This window comes from Buceros rhinoceros, unplaced genomic scaffold (genome assembly GCF_000710305.1).
Source record: "Buceros rhinoceros silvestris isolate BGI_N320 unplaced genomic scaffold, ASM71030v1 scaffold4685, whole genome shotgun sequence".
NCBI lineage: Eukaryota > Metazoa > Chordata > Aves > Bucerotiformes > Bucerotidae > Buceros > Buceros rhinoceros.
Window position 1 is genome coordinate 9,828 of NW_010414398.1, and position 14,290 is coordinate 24,117.

The 14,290-nt window shown below is 38.7% G+C and overlaps 1 protein-coding gene across 1 annotated transcript in view; it reads left to right on the top strand.

The window, feature by feature from the left end:
- The window catches only part of LOC104494257 (MAP kinase-activating death domain protein-like), a gene marked incomplete at its 3' end in the record, with an annotated part of 31,594 nt that overhangs the window by 8,962 nt on the left and 8,342 nt on the right, over positions 1-14,290 (top strand). Inside the window, exons 5-14 of the mRNA XM_010137067.1 lie at positions 457-510; positions 3,528-3,625; positions 3,961-4,044; positions 6,736-6,894; positions 8,577-8,685; positions 9,219-9,281; positions 9,662-9,782; positions 10,896-11,001; positions 13,218-13,328; positions 14,237-14,264. Coding sequence (XP_010135369.1) covers positions 457-510; positions 3,528-3,625; positions 3,961-4,044; positions 6,736-6,894; positions 8,577-8,685; positions 9,219-9,281; positions 9,662-9,782; positions 10,896-11,001; positions 13,218-13,328; positions 14,237-14,264 — 933 coding nt within the window. The remainder of the gene's footprint in view (positions 1-456; positions 511-3,527; positions 3,626-3,960; positions 4,045-6,735; positions 6,895-8,576; positions 8,686-9,218; positions 9,282-9,661; positions 9,783-10,895; positions 11,002-13,217; positions 13,329-14,236; positions 14,265-14,290) is intronic.

Sequence of the window (14,290 nt, forward strand, 5' to 3'; positions counted from 1 at the left end):
TGCTGGTGGTTTTGTGCCTTCTCCTTTCAATTATATAAACTGGAGATGTTGAAATATTTCTGTTAATTTGAGCTTCTGTGATGCCTACGTTTTGGAGAAATAAATATCTGACAACCTTAAAGACCTTTCTCAGGAAAGGTGATTAATTGCATTATATGTGTTCATAATGGCTGTTTTTCCTTAGCTGATTCACTGTATGAATTCATCTCTAACATTTGAATTCTGTAAATGAGAGATGGTGCAGTGCTCAATTCCTAACATCGATTTCTTGTAAACTGGTGTTAATTAACCCTTCACTCAGTAGCTGTCATAAGTTTCTGCCCTTTTTTTCCTTTTTTTTTTGAGGTGAAAGGGTGGGGGTTTTGTTTCAATATTTTCCCCCCCCCCCATTTTCACCTGCCTGACCAGCCGCTGACTCTTTCTCTTTCTCTCCTGCTTTCAATGCATCTTGGGTAGAATTGTGGAACAAGCACCAGGAAGTGAAAAGGCAAAAATCTTTGGAAAAAATGAGTAAGGAAATTTAAAAATGTAGAAACTGACTCCTCCAGCCTCCCCATAACTGCCAACTCCCCAGGTGCAGGGTGAGCTTGCATCTATGGCACAACAGTTTTTATACCTGCAAGAACAAAGGTCTGTCAAGAAAGCCTGCATTATAGAGAAGACCAAGCAGATGAGTTTGCCCTGGGGAAATTGTGTTCAAATGTCTCTTTTTTTTTTTTTCTTTCTTTTTCTTTTTTCCTTCCCCTGAATGTTGCGTTCTTCAAAGAAGAGGAAGCAGATATCTCACTGTATCAGATATATATGGAAGGATTTTAAGATCCATCTCCTTTCTTAAAAGTTGAAGACCAGTTTTGCTTAACTAGTCTTTGACATGAACGTATCGATTGATTGAGTGTTACTGGAAGAAAGAATTCTGTTCTTTCAGGCTTTGGAATGGCAAATTTTGTCATCAGTCATGAACAGTTTATGACCACAGTCAATCTTCAACAAGAAATACTTTTGAGGGGGAGAGAGAAGGTATATGTGAAAAATTGTATTTAGTGATGGCTGTTAGAAAATATCCTCATAAGAAGGAATCAATCTGATTTTGTTTTTAATATCTCATGTTAAAGGAGGAGTGAAATACTCTGAGGCTGTTTGCAGAGTCTAAATAATAGTCTAAATCTACACAAATCTTTATATCTATAGAGATATGATATTGAATAAAATATTAAATACATTATTATTTACAAGCGTAGTACAACGTTTTGCTCTTCCGGTTATTACTGTTGTAAATAGGGACATATGACATAAGGACAATAGCTAGTTTATAAAACCATGATGCAGTAGGTGTAATTATGTAACCATAATTGTAGTTTCTGCTTTGCAGAGCTGATGCCCCTTTTACAAACTGAAGCTTGGAGAGAATTAATAGCTAAGACGAGTGGGCAACAATTCCTGACATTCTGACGAGACCTGGATTTGCTACCGAAGTTTTAGGCTCCTCAGTTAATTACTTCAGTTAGGTACAAGTGAGCATATGGAGTTAGTTCAGAGAGAACGGGGCAAATGAGGCACCTCTGCAGCACAGCTTACCGCATTTAAGATCTGAATTGCTTTCTGCTGAGGTAGGAGTGTGTGTGTGACAAACACATAGCACGTGCGCACACCTACTCTCCCAAACTGGACCTTTCAGGTAGGTGCCTACATTGGGAGGGATAAATTGAGGTTTTAGGGTTTTATGTGTATTAGACATACAACTCCATAAAGAAGGGAAGGGGAGGTTTGTAAGTGCCTGGAAATGGATAGTGACAAAAATGTGATTGTGGTTATTAAGCTCCTTAAACTCTATTACCAGTATTGCCCACAGCTGTCAGATACCTGAAGTGCTTCAGTCAGTTTCATTTGCTTTAAATGGCAAATGGCCAGAAATATAGCTGAATTATGTGTCAGGACAGGGAACTCTTAAATTGCATAAACAGAACTGAAGTTTAGTATTTTTGCTGTAGTAATGAGATATAAAACTTTTTGCTGCATCGTTTTTCGGAACTAGAAATGGTGGCCATTTGAATGAGTGCAAATAGAGGTCTAGAAGTGAGCAATGTATATTTTGGGGGAAAATAAGACTCGAGATTCTTAGAAGGTATATTTTTAGTTATTTTTCTTTTTTGTAAATTTTGTTTATACTTTCTCTTTGTTAGAATCCGTTTGATTTACAGTAACTAAGGCACATGGATTTGGAGGCAGAATACTGTAACGAATTAAGTACACTTTCTGTAAAACATCACATGGAGGTGGTTGAGTAGTAAACGAGTATGGTCTGCACAGCCCATTTACAGCTTTGCTATTCGTGAATTTACGTACCATCTCAAACTCACTCCCACAAATATTTGTATATGATCCTTCTCTCCCTCCTCACTTCTCTTTTTCTTTCCTTTTTGCTGTCTTACCCTCTCTAATATTACGTATAATACAAACATGTTCGTAATTCCCAGGTTGTCATGATCAGTGGTTATAAGAGGTTATATTGGCATTTTTTTGCATAGAGATATTAGATATAGTCATGGATTTATAATGCAAATATTCCAGCTGCTGTTCATGTCTTCCTGTTACTGAATAGTTGGCAGATATGGTTATGGCAGAAGCGTTGCATTCACTCTCTTCCCCTTTCTGAGAGTGACATTGTGTGTAGAGTCTCTAACACATTTTCTTCACTCGTTATTTATTTTGTTTAGAGCTTATCTAAATTTCTTTTCAGGCTCTTCATCATTCTCTTTTTCTTCTGCCATCCCATCAGAGGAGAATAGATGATATGATTCTAGTAGTGCATGGAAAATTGAACCTGAAATTCTTTATCCTTTTTTTCCCTTTTTCTGTTTTTGGATCTGCGTGTTAATGAATGCATGACTAAAGCTTGCTGATTCTCTCTCTCATTACTGACCTATGTGATTGCCAACTCTGGAGAGCCATTGGTTAATGTAATTGGGGAATGTTGTGAAGTACAGCTTTTACACAAGCTGCTGCTTTGAAATTCTTAGTTGTGGTACACTACACTGTTTATGTTCTTGTCAAGTGTTGCCTGATTTTTGCCTAGATAGTCGCTGCAGGCAATCTAGCAAACTCAGTCCAAGACTTTGAGCAAATGAGCTGTTCAAAAAAGGATTCTAACTTTAAGTAAATAGGTGCCCTTTATTTTGCCAAGAATAAAGGAAGTGGCTTCCTAGAGTTGAATGGCAACTGCTCTGCATGTGTTATTGTAACTGGAAGCTACTCAGCCTTTGTCCGTCCTGTTTTCTCTCTTGAATCGCTAACAGAGGTTAGTGATAGTCATTCTTGGACTATGCCTTCGGAGTATTTTAAATTCAAACTGAAGAATGGCAGGTGCATCCTGCTGGTCTTGCTGTTTACAGTACCAAGAATAAAAAAAAAGCAAGGAATGAGAAAGCAAACTTGTTTTCCTGGTACTGTACCTGCTTTCAGTCTCTCGTTAGCTTTCTGTCATACTATTTTTTCTTGGTAGAGTAATGATTTACTTTTTCTTTGTTCAGGGTCAGAAGGTGTGAAACACTTTGATTTGGGAGAAACGGATGAGAAAAAATCCCAAATCAGTGCAGACAGTGGCCTCAGTTTGGCCTCAGCTTCTCAGGTCAGTGGCTCCTATGCTTGCTTTATTTATGTGTAAGACAAAGTTCTTCTATGTGCTTCCTTATTGTGGGAAGATTTCTAGCATTTGAGCATTCTTAAAAGGCTCATTCAGTAAAATTCCTTTACCACTTCATGTGCACTTTGCAAACTTCTCAGTTGTGTGACCCTGTGCTCTTTTTGACATGCAGACAGTAGTTTCTGTTTGGCTGGGTGAATAAACCAAGGAAGTGTAATGCATGTGGTTCAAGTCTCCAAATGAATGGGAAGTGATATTCTCTCCTTATGATGGAAACTAACGTGACTTTTCTTCCTGTCCTTTATGTGTTTTGATTGCAGAAGAGTGATTTTGACTCTATTCTCCGTGGAGGACCAGCAGTTCTGGTCCGAAGCACAAGCCAAGATTCTGAAGTTAGCACAGTGGTAGGATATGCCCAAAGTGAAATCTTGATGTGATTTGCTGTTTGCTAAAGTGGGGAAGGGCATTTCGTGCCTACATTTTGTGTGATATGGCTGCATACTGTCATGCATGCATAATGTATGTCTGAGTTCTCTCTCCAGAGTCTCTGACTGGGTGCAAGCACGTGTTTCTGACAGAACATATACAGTGCTTTATTAGAAGATTGCGTCCTTCATATATGGTGCTCGTTGTTACATATTCCTATATATTGGTGTATTTATGGAACTGGTGGATTGAAATAATTTTGTAAATATGCCTTAGTTGTGTATGAACCATCTATAAAGAACGCAAGTTCAAAATGTAACCTGAAAGGAAAAAAAGCAGATTGTTTCATGCATTAAAAACAAGAACAAACCTTCTCCTGTGTTACCTTAAAGCACCTGAATCATCAAAATAGGTCTGCTTGCTTTCTGATCAACTATAGGGCCTGTAGGAAAAGGTAGCAGAAATGCATTCAGTAAAAAAAGAATGAGCCTTCTCTCTACTCCATGGTATCTGATATGGCATATTCCAGGTATAAAACCCAAGGAACCTTCCTTTTTGTTGTTACTGATTTTTCTTGTCGCTAAACTGCTGCATACCTGAGAATATCTGGAATTCCATATTTTCCCAGCCTGTAACAAGAATAATATTCTGATTGTCTTTCTGTAATGGACTCAGAAATTGTATTCTGTTGAATGTTGCTCTGTATAGAAGAGGGATGTAGAAGAGCTAGTTGATACTCAAGTATGTCTTCCTCCAAACTCAAGAAGAGTCCGTCCCAACAAGTAGGAAACCAAGCAAAGGCAGCAGGAAGCTAGGGCACTCTTTGTCTCAGTTTTCACCAGTAAAAATGACCTTCAGGAACCCTGTGCCTCTGACACCAGAGGTAAAATCTGGAACGAGAAAGATTTATCCTTGATGGAGGATAACCAGGTTAGAAAGCACTTTAACAAACTGGTTACACATAAATCCATGGTTCCTGAGGGACTGCAATCAACAAACGCTGAGGGAGCTGGCTGATGCCATTGCAAGGCCACTCTTCATTGTCTCTGCATAGTAATGGTGATTAGGAGAGGTTCCTGAAGACTGGAAAACAGCAAATTCCGCTCTTATCTTCAAAAAGGGCAGCAAGATAGACCTGGGAAGCTACAGGCTGGCCACTCTCACCTAAGCCCTTGGGAAAGGATGGTGGAGAAAATTTTCCTGGGATACATTTCCAAACACGTGAAGGACCAGAACTTGAATGGTACTAGTCACCAAGGATTTAAAAAGGGGCAGCCATAATTCAGCAATGTGGTAGCCTTCTACAATGAGATGACTAGCTTGGTGGATCGGAGGAGAGCGGCAGATATTAGTTACCTCAGCTTCGGTAAAGCTCTTGTCACTGTCTCCTATAACATAGACAAGCTGACAAAGTATGGGTTAGGTAAATGAACAGTGAGGTGGACTGAAAACTGGCAGAACGACTGGGCTCAGAGGATTGTGAATAGTGGCACAAAGTTCATCTGGAGTCAAGCCACTAGTGGCATACCCTCAGGACTGGTTCTGGGACCAATCCATCTGCATTGATGACTGGATGATGCTACAGAGCAAGTTCATAGATGATACAAAAATGGGAGGAGTGACCAACACACCAGGTGGTTGTGCAAACATTCAGAGGGGCCTCAACAAGCTGGAGAAACGTGCAGAGAGGAATCTATGAAGTTCAACAGGAGGAAAATGCCAAGTCCTACATCTGGAGAGGAATAAGCCTGAGCACCAGTACTCACTGGGGGTTGACAGGCTAGAAAGCAGCTTTTTTCGGAAGAACCTTGGGTTGGTGATGGACAGCAAGCTGACTGTGAGCCAGCAATGCACCCTTGTGGCAGAAAAGGCCAATGGTATTCTGGGCTGTACTAGGAAGAGCACTGTCAGCAGGTTGAGGGAAGTGATCCTTCTGCTTTACGCAGCATCAGTGAGGCTGCATCTGGAGTATTATGTCCATTTCTGGGCTCTCCAGCACAAAAAGGATAAGGACTTACGGTAATCAGTCCAGCTCAGGGTCACAAAGACAATTAAGGCACTGAAGAATCTTTCATGAGAAGAGAGGCTGAGAGAGCTGGAACTCTTCAGTCTGAAGAATAGAAGGCTTGGAGGGACCTTATCAATTGATGTAAATACCTGATGGGAGGGAATGAATGCAAGAGACCTAGGCTCTTCTCAGTAGGACTCCCTGGCAGGACAAGAGGAGTCAACACAAAAATTAAAGCGCAGGAAATTCCATCTGAATACAAGAAAACACTTTTTTAGTTTGAGGGTGATCAAACACTTTAGCAGTTTGCCCACAGAGGTTGTGGATTATCCATCTTTGGAGATCTTAAAAATCTGACCTGGCATGGTCCTCAACAACATACTCTAGCCGACCCTGCTTGAGCAGAGGGGGTCCTCTATAGATAATCTTAGTAGAAGCCTTCCAACCTAAACAGTTACGTGATTTTTCTGAAGGGCTTTTTGAATCTTTCTTGGTATTCCTCTGCAGAGCAGAATTTGATGAATGTTACTGAAGGAAAAAAAGGTGAATGTGGCCTTTAGTTGTACTGCTTCTTATTTTGTGCCTTAAGAAGAAACATTTTACAGCTTTTCTCTGCACAGTCTTTGGCTGTTGAAGGTAACTGCTTTATTTTTCTCCACAGGTTAGTAACAGTTCTGGAGAGACATTAGGAGCAGACAGTGACTTGAGTAGCAATGCTGGTGATGGCCCAAGTTTGGAAAATGGTGGCAATTTGACCGGATCCAGAGGCACTGTGTCAGACAGTGAAATTGAGACAAACTCTGCTACTAGCTCTATCTTTGTAAAGGCATTGCAGACTTCATTTTTTTAATTTTTCCTTTTTTTTTGATTAAATCTTGTACAGTAGTCATTTCAATGTGTGTGTATGTGTGAAAGAGGATCTCTGTGTTCTAAGGGTTAATCAGCAATGAGTTACAATGTTAAATTTAAGATGTAATTTTGTATGGCTTCACATACCTTTCTTTGCTGTGCAATACATGGTTCTTTGATAACAGTAGATTCACATCTTGCGCCATGTTACAGGCTCTAGCAATATTTAATTCTCCCACATTCAATATTCCTCTCAACCAAATGGACATTTAATAATTGCCTTTCAGAGGCAATCCACCATTGATGGGCATTATTTAACCTTACCTAAGAGGAACAGATTCCCTGTTTCTTGGAAACAGCTATTGTAGGTTTAGCAGCTATTCTGTTCCTTTAAAACATTAATCCTATTTGAATTATTTAAAAATATTTTTCCTAGTTGAAAGATCTGTATACAATAAAATTCGAAAGATCTGAAAGTACTTCTTGTTCTTTTATTTTTTAAAGTCCTTCATTATTTGGAATATCCTCTAGTACACATCTTCCCAAGAAAATAATTATCTACCCAGTTTGGCTAAATCAGGCCTTCAGCCAAATACAAAAACAACTTGCAATGCCCGAAGATTGGTCTCACCGTGTTCATTATTTTTATAATCCCAATCAGATTGTGAAAGCCTTTTACAGGGCTTCTACTTCTAATTTTAAGCCACAGACAAAATCACTGTGCTTCACTGCAGATTTCTGCTAAGAGCATGAAAATTATATAACCATGTCTGCTTATTTAGCTGCAAGAGAATGTCTTGTCAGTTACTGAAGAGCTAGAGGATTTTTTTTAAAAAAACCACTTAATTTTCTACATTTTTCTACTTGATTAATGAAACTAAATGGAATTTTAATAATCCTTGCAACAGATTTAGATCAAAGGTGATGTGTGTACATGATGTATGATGAATGTCAAGTATCACACTATAGTTTACCTGGTCATAGAGAAATAGATGGGCCAGTTTTATTATCACAGTTCCTGCTGGCTGATAGTCCCAGCACACACAGTTCTTCAGACCAGATGATATGTAAACATTTACTTAATTCATGCCTTTATGAATGGTAAATGAAAGAAAACCCTGTAAAGTTGAAATGTGAGAGAGTGTTCAGGTAATCTTATTCTGCTTGTGCATATTCATTTTCTGTGTAGTCCTGAAAAGACTGTGTATTTCTTCCTACATTTCTCATAATCTGTACAACAATGGTGATACTCAGCTATTCCCTAAACAGTGGGAAAGATATACTGTTAGAATTTGGGCAAACCTACAGTATAAGCATGAAATGTGGGGGATGACGGAAGCGGCTTAACTGTTGCCTTTAGTCTGGGATTTGTATTTTTTGTTTTGTCTCAGTTTTCCTTCAGGGAAGTGTTTTGTTTCCTCTGTGGTTTGATTTCTCTATCTGTCTCTTTTTCCTTTGTCTGACTCTGAACTTTTAAGTGTATTGTCTTACTCTTTGAACAGAGTAATTTATTTGTTTGTGACCATTTGTGGTAGGAACCTCTATGAAGTATAGCTTGCAAACTGCATCTGTTAAGCACAACAGTGAACTGCGAGAAACAACCCTGCAGGGCTCAGAGTTAAATTATCTCACCCTTCTTGTATTATTTTTCAGTTGAAGGCTCACAACCTGAAGCAGAATGTGAAGGATAGCAAAGGCAGTACTCCAGGAAGAGGTCCAGAGGATAGGAACCAACGAGTCTATCTATACGAAGGACTTCTGGGTAAACAATTTTTTTTTGTGGGGAAGGGGATCTTTTAGACTCAAGTTCAGGTGGAGTCCTGTTTGGAGCAGATGGGAATTTTTACATTCCCGGGAACTATTTTTAACCACTTACTGTTGTACATAATGGTAGAATAAAAGGGCACGTCAGGCCATGCAGTGTAAAACCTAGATTTGCTGGGGAGATTAAATAAGAGGAGATGGGTATGAGTGGTGTAGTTTGCGTAAAATCTAGTTTGTCCAAGTCTCTTGCTGTTCTTGAATATGAATTCTTTAAACTGTTGGAAAAAGGGGAGAAGGAACTTACTTAACTGTACATGGAAAGCTAAAATGTATCACCGATTACCTTAAGTCATTGAACAGAGGGCTACTAAACTCAGAGTACTTAATGACCTTCAAGTGTATCTTTGAATTAGGAGTATGTTAGCTTTTTTGAAATGTATTTCATCTGGACTTGCTGTTAATCAAGAGCTCTCTCTTCCTGTGTTTTTCATTCTTTCGATTTATCGTTCCTACCTGCTTGGAATGGTGCAGGTAGGGATAAAGGATCTGTCTGGGACCAGTTAGAGGATGCTGCAATGGAAACCTTTTCTATGAGTAATGATCTTATATTTCCACTTCTCTGTGTTTGCCATGATTTGTGTTTGTGTGAGATATTCCTGTCTCTTTCAGGCAGTGTTAACAGTATATGGAGAAGATATATTCCTTAAAGAATAGAGATGAGAGGTACTTTTATGTAAGGGTTTGAAAAGATTATGCCATAAATTAGAGTGAGAGATATGTCTTTCTTTTCTTTTATGCTTTTCTTCAGTTTGATATAGCTTGTGGTTTAAAGGTAACCCTTTTTATTTTTAATATGGATTAATTGTGTGTTGGCTCATGGTATTTTCAAGGAGTAGAAAGGAACAGGAATTGATCCTAAAGGGTTTGAGCGAAGTAAATGAAATAAATGCTCAATTTCTGCATACATTATATAGGCAAAGATCGTTCAACTTTGTGGGACCAGATGCAGTTCTGGGAAGATGCTTTTTTGGATGCTGTGATGTTAGAAAGAGAAGGAATGGGGATGGACCAGGGACCTCAGGAGATGATTGACAGGTAAAGTTCTTTAGTAGAGCTCCTTTCCTCATTGTTTCACCTGGGGCTGAAATAGTAAAATAAAAAAAAAAATTAATTCTGCTGAACATGCTTTTGTTACTTTGAATGCCTGACTGTTCCAAAGCAAGCCTTTTGTGTCTCTGCTAGCAGTATCTTCTGCTATCTTCAGTTGTGATGATTTTTTAAACTCTTTTGGAGAGGTGGTATGTAGAGAGAAATGGGTAATGTAAGCATAATCTCAGTATGAATCTGTGGAATAGACTAGATCAGTAGTAAAGCAAGAGATTTCTGTGGCGAGATGACTATATCCTGGAATAAAGAAAGATATCGGTGTGTTGGCATGAAGAATTTAATGTCTTTAGAAACTGCATTTTGAGCCTTCTCAAAATGCAAAGTCATTTATAGGTGTTTTTACTGTACAGTTTGTAGTTAAAAGAAACAAACAAAAGAACTCACAAAGGAACCACTCTGGAAATATCTGCATGGTTGCTTAAAGCTAGACTGTTTTTAAGATGTCAGTCTTCACTACCTGCTTGCTTTTTTTTAATTTTTCTGCAACTGTGTTAATGTCTAATGATTCTCTGCTCTGTCTACCACCTGCAGATGTATCACCTACCCCATGCTATCCTGTGATATGGGATCTGATAGCCAAAATAAGAACTAGTTTGTGTGGTACCAATTTGAAACCTTTCTTTTTCCACAACCTGCCTACCTCATTGGAAAAAAGAGTGCCTCTGTGTTTCCTTCGTCAATTTACTTCTGCCTTGCAGCTGTGTTCGAGCTCTAAAGGCTGGTAGCCCTTGTACTGGGTTATATGTTCCTCTTACGGCAGTTGCAATTGTCATGGAGCTGCAACTGCAGGGAAGAGGAAAACGATAAGCCCAGCAGTACTTTCCCCCTAAGCAGATGTTATTTACTTCAACAAGTTAATAATTAATGGAAATGTTTAGTTAGTAATCACAGTGTTTTACTAGAAAGTGTCTATTTGGCATAGTGTTTTTGAACATTTTATTTGCCATGCATTTACAAATAGTGCTCTGTCTTCTGCCAGTGCTTTAGTGAATTGAATGAAGAATGCCTTTGAGTCTGATTCAGATCTAGCTTTTCTTGCAGGTATTTTTCCCTGGGAGAACATGATCGAAAGCGTTTGGAGGATGATGAGGACCGCTTGTTGGCTACACTACTGCATAACATGATTGCTTATATGCTTATGATAAAGGTGACCTCTTTTTAATAGATCACTGCTCAGATTTAAGCAGTATATTTTGTTGGTGTTGTCTTGAAACCATACATCTCTGTTCACAGAACCCAGAACAGTGAGATATAAAAGAATGTTGTAAAATATCTAATCTTAATGAAAAAAACTGCTTCAGTGCCTGGAGATCCTTTTGAGATAATGTTGTCTGATTTTATGCAGTTCTGTGCCGTGGGTATGCATATACATTGCCATTTAAAATATAAAATTAATGCTGCAGGTGGCTGCTAGCGATATCTTTATTTTAGTCTGAATAGTTTCTTAGAAAGTACAAATCCTCCCTCAAAGTCACTGGAAAATCAATCTTCTTAAATTTTTGTCATGTTTAGAACCAAAATAGGTGCATGGTTTTACCTGTAACAGACTTGATGCACTGTGCTGACCAGTGCAACAGCTTAACAGTAAGTATAGCTGTACACAGGTGATAGTTTGATAACTTTCACTGTTTAAATGAGTAGGTGAGGCAGCATTCATAAAGAATGTGTGATACCCAACCAGTGGAAAAAGTTATTGCATATAATTTTTTTGGGGTGGGGGAGTGGGGAGAGAGACAGAAGGTATTGATTTTTCCTGACGTAAATGGAATCTGAAGGTAAGTTTTAAGATGGGATCTGAGTATATCTGGCATGAGTTCACTTCAGAAGATGACTGTGGGATTTGGCCATTCGGGCTTGCATTGCTCCAATACTTAAAGCACAATTAATGATAATTGCTGCAGCTACTTTCATCCAAGAATGCAAAAGAGGAATGCAAATAATACTGCTTTCAAAAGGCTGTCTTGTGAGAGATATTGAAGGAGTTCATCCAAGAGGGAGAGCGTGCCTTTCAATTTGGTGAAAATAATATGATGCCCAACAGAACAGTTTCCTGGGGGAAAGGAATAAGGAGGCAAAAAGGGTATTGTGCCTGTGAAAATGGTATCACTCTGGACCTGTTGATTATAGATGAAAAGGGAATACAGTGGATCAGAGAGTTGTGACAAAAATATTGTCTTTCACTCAGTCTTCAGAGATGCTTACGAGTGAGGATGGGGTGACGATCTGGGGGAAAGAAGGTTTGTGGGATGTTGGGGGTTTTTCATTTTAATTATTGTGGTTACTTTTCTCCCCCTATGATTATCAGTTTTGGTATAAAAGGTGGTGGATCTAGAATTTGGTATCTATCTTTTGTATATACTATTTATTTCAAGCAGTTAGAGTGAAGGCTTTAAGAGACTAAAAACTGTACCAAAAGGGCAGCTGCTAGTAGAAACTGCAAAATTGGAAGGCCTTCTGTTCCTAGAGAGGTGAATTCTTCTGAGCCATCAAGGGAAGCATAATCCTCCAAACCCAGCACCTTGCTATTTTAATTTATATTCTTGTTTTGGGATAGCATAGCCTAGTAGTTTTTACCTAAAAAATTCTTGAAAAAGACAATGCTTTCTTTCAAGTGCAAACAATTCTTGCCAAAGGAGGGAGGCAGGTTGAGTTTGTTTTGTTTGCTCAATAGCATTAAGGTCATAATCACATGGTGATTAAAAAGAATGTCCAATCTAGCTTGAAGTCAGCACTCTTCAAGACAGTCAGTACTGTCTTGAAGCCTTTACTATCAATGGCTGGCATTCATAGTAGCCTCTTGAAATTAGCACCTGAGGCAGAAATGTTTTGTTTCTGAACTCCCTGCAACTCATATTTAGGAGAAACCTGGTGCTACTGAGGACTTTCTGGAGGCATTTGTTAGAGTCTTGGTCTAGTGACCAGGAAACAGATCGTGAGTGAGAATTCCGAAAGATACCATTGCTTTGTGTTAATATTTCTTGTGTTGAGGGCTCCACAGTTGCCTAACTCAGCTCTTTGCAGAGGAAGAGGTGGAGAGGCTAGCCTAGCAGATGATACTCATCAAGTAAGTGGCAACATGGAGAACTGAAGCTTTTGATGTCAGTAGGTGGAAGTTGATGTAATGGAATTGCTGCTCTTGTGCAAGAGTAGGCAGAAAATCTGTTGTGCACGGTATTACTTTCCCAGTAACTGTGTGCAACTTCTGGTTGTACTTCTGAGCTGAAGAGGCCCTAGCATGCCTAAGCTGGAGATCAGTTGTTTTCCTGTCTTAGCAATGGAAGCCAAAATACGTTGATTTTGGGAGATAGGAGTTACTCCCTGTGAATAGAGGAGCATGTAACTGTCTTTATATCTGCCTTCTAGGTTAACAAGAATGATATTAGGAAAAAGGTGCGTCGTCTAATGGGAAAATCACATATTGGATTGGTGCACAGCCAGCAGATAAATGATATTCTAGACAAACTTGCCGATCTGGTAAGTAAAACAGGGATGAGTGATGTATCAAAAAAATGAGGAGGAAAAAATTATCTGTAAATTCTTCTGTACATGCTCTGCAATACTAGTTTAAAACCATTAAAAATAAAAAAAATGGAATTATTAAATAGTGCTTTCACATGTATAGAATAAAGAATGTGATTGTGTGACCCTTTTTTTTGAATATTATAAAGTTATGCAGCTATAAATTAGAACTGCAATAAGAATATGTATAAACCCAATGTTTCAGTACCACAGTTCTATGCAACCCTAATGTTTTCTTAATACCACTTTTTTGGGCAGGAATCTTTAATTCTGAACTGTGCATGTAACAAGTGTTTAATTTTCTTTCAGTTTCAAAGTCATCATAAGGCTTGTATCAATCAGTTTCTATACGAAACTGTTTCAACTCTCAGATCCAATGCAGTTTTATGTCCTGTAAGGCTCATTGAGAGTACAGGCTAACACTGAATTTAGTAAAACTAACCAGCTTTAACAGTGGATGCAAGTTAGGCCCTCTGAAAGCTAGCTTTTCAAAGCATTTTTACAGTTAAAATTTAGTTGTATGCATAGAAAGGGCACAAAATTATCTTACAGTTAATTGGGAAAAAGCAGACTAGTTTACTGCAATGTTACTGGAACCCAGACACCTTACCATCCCATACCAAGTATGGTACCAGTGTGAACATTGCTGTATGCTGTGATAATTCTCATAGTCACAATTGTTGAAATTAAACTTACTGGAATACCTCACTTAAGGGTTTGTCCAAAATTGCCTCCAATCAGCTGTGTTAAAATACCTCATTTTTCTTTCATTTGTTGAAAATACTTTTAGTGTCACCCAGTGGACTTTTTTCAGCAGATCAGGTGAAAAAGTTAGTTAATGATTGCTTTTTTTTTTTCTGTAGAATGGAAGGGAACTCCCTGTGAGACCCAGTGGCAGGCCCCCCCAGCAGCAACCA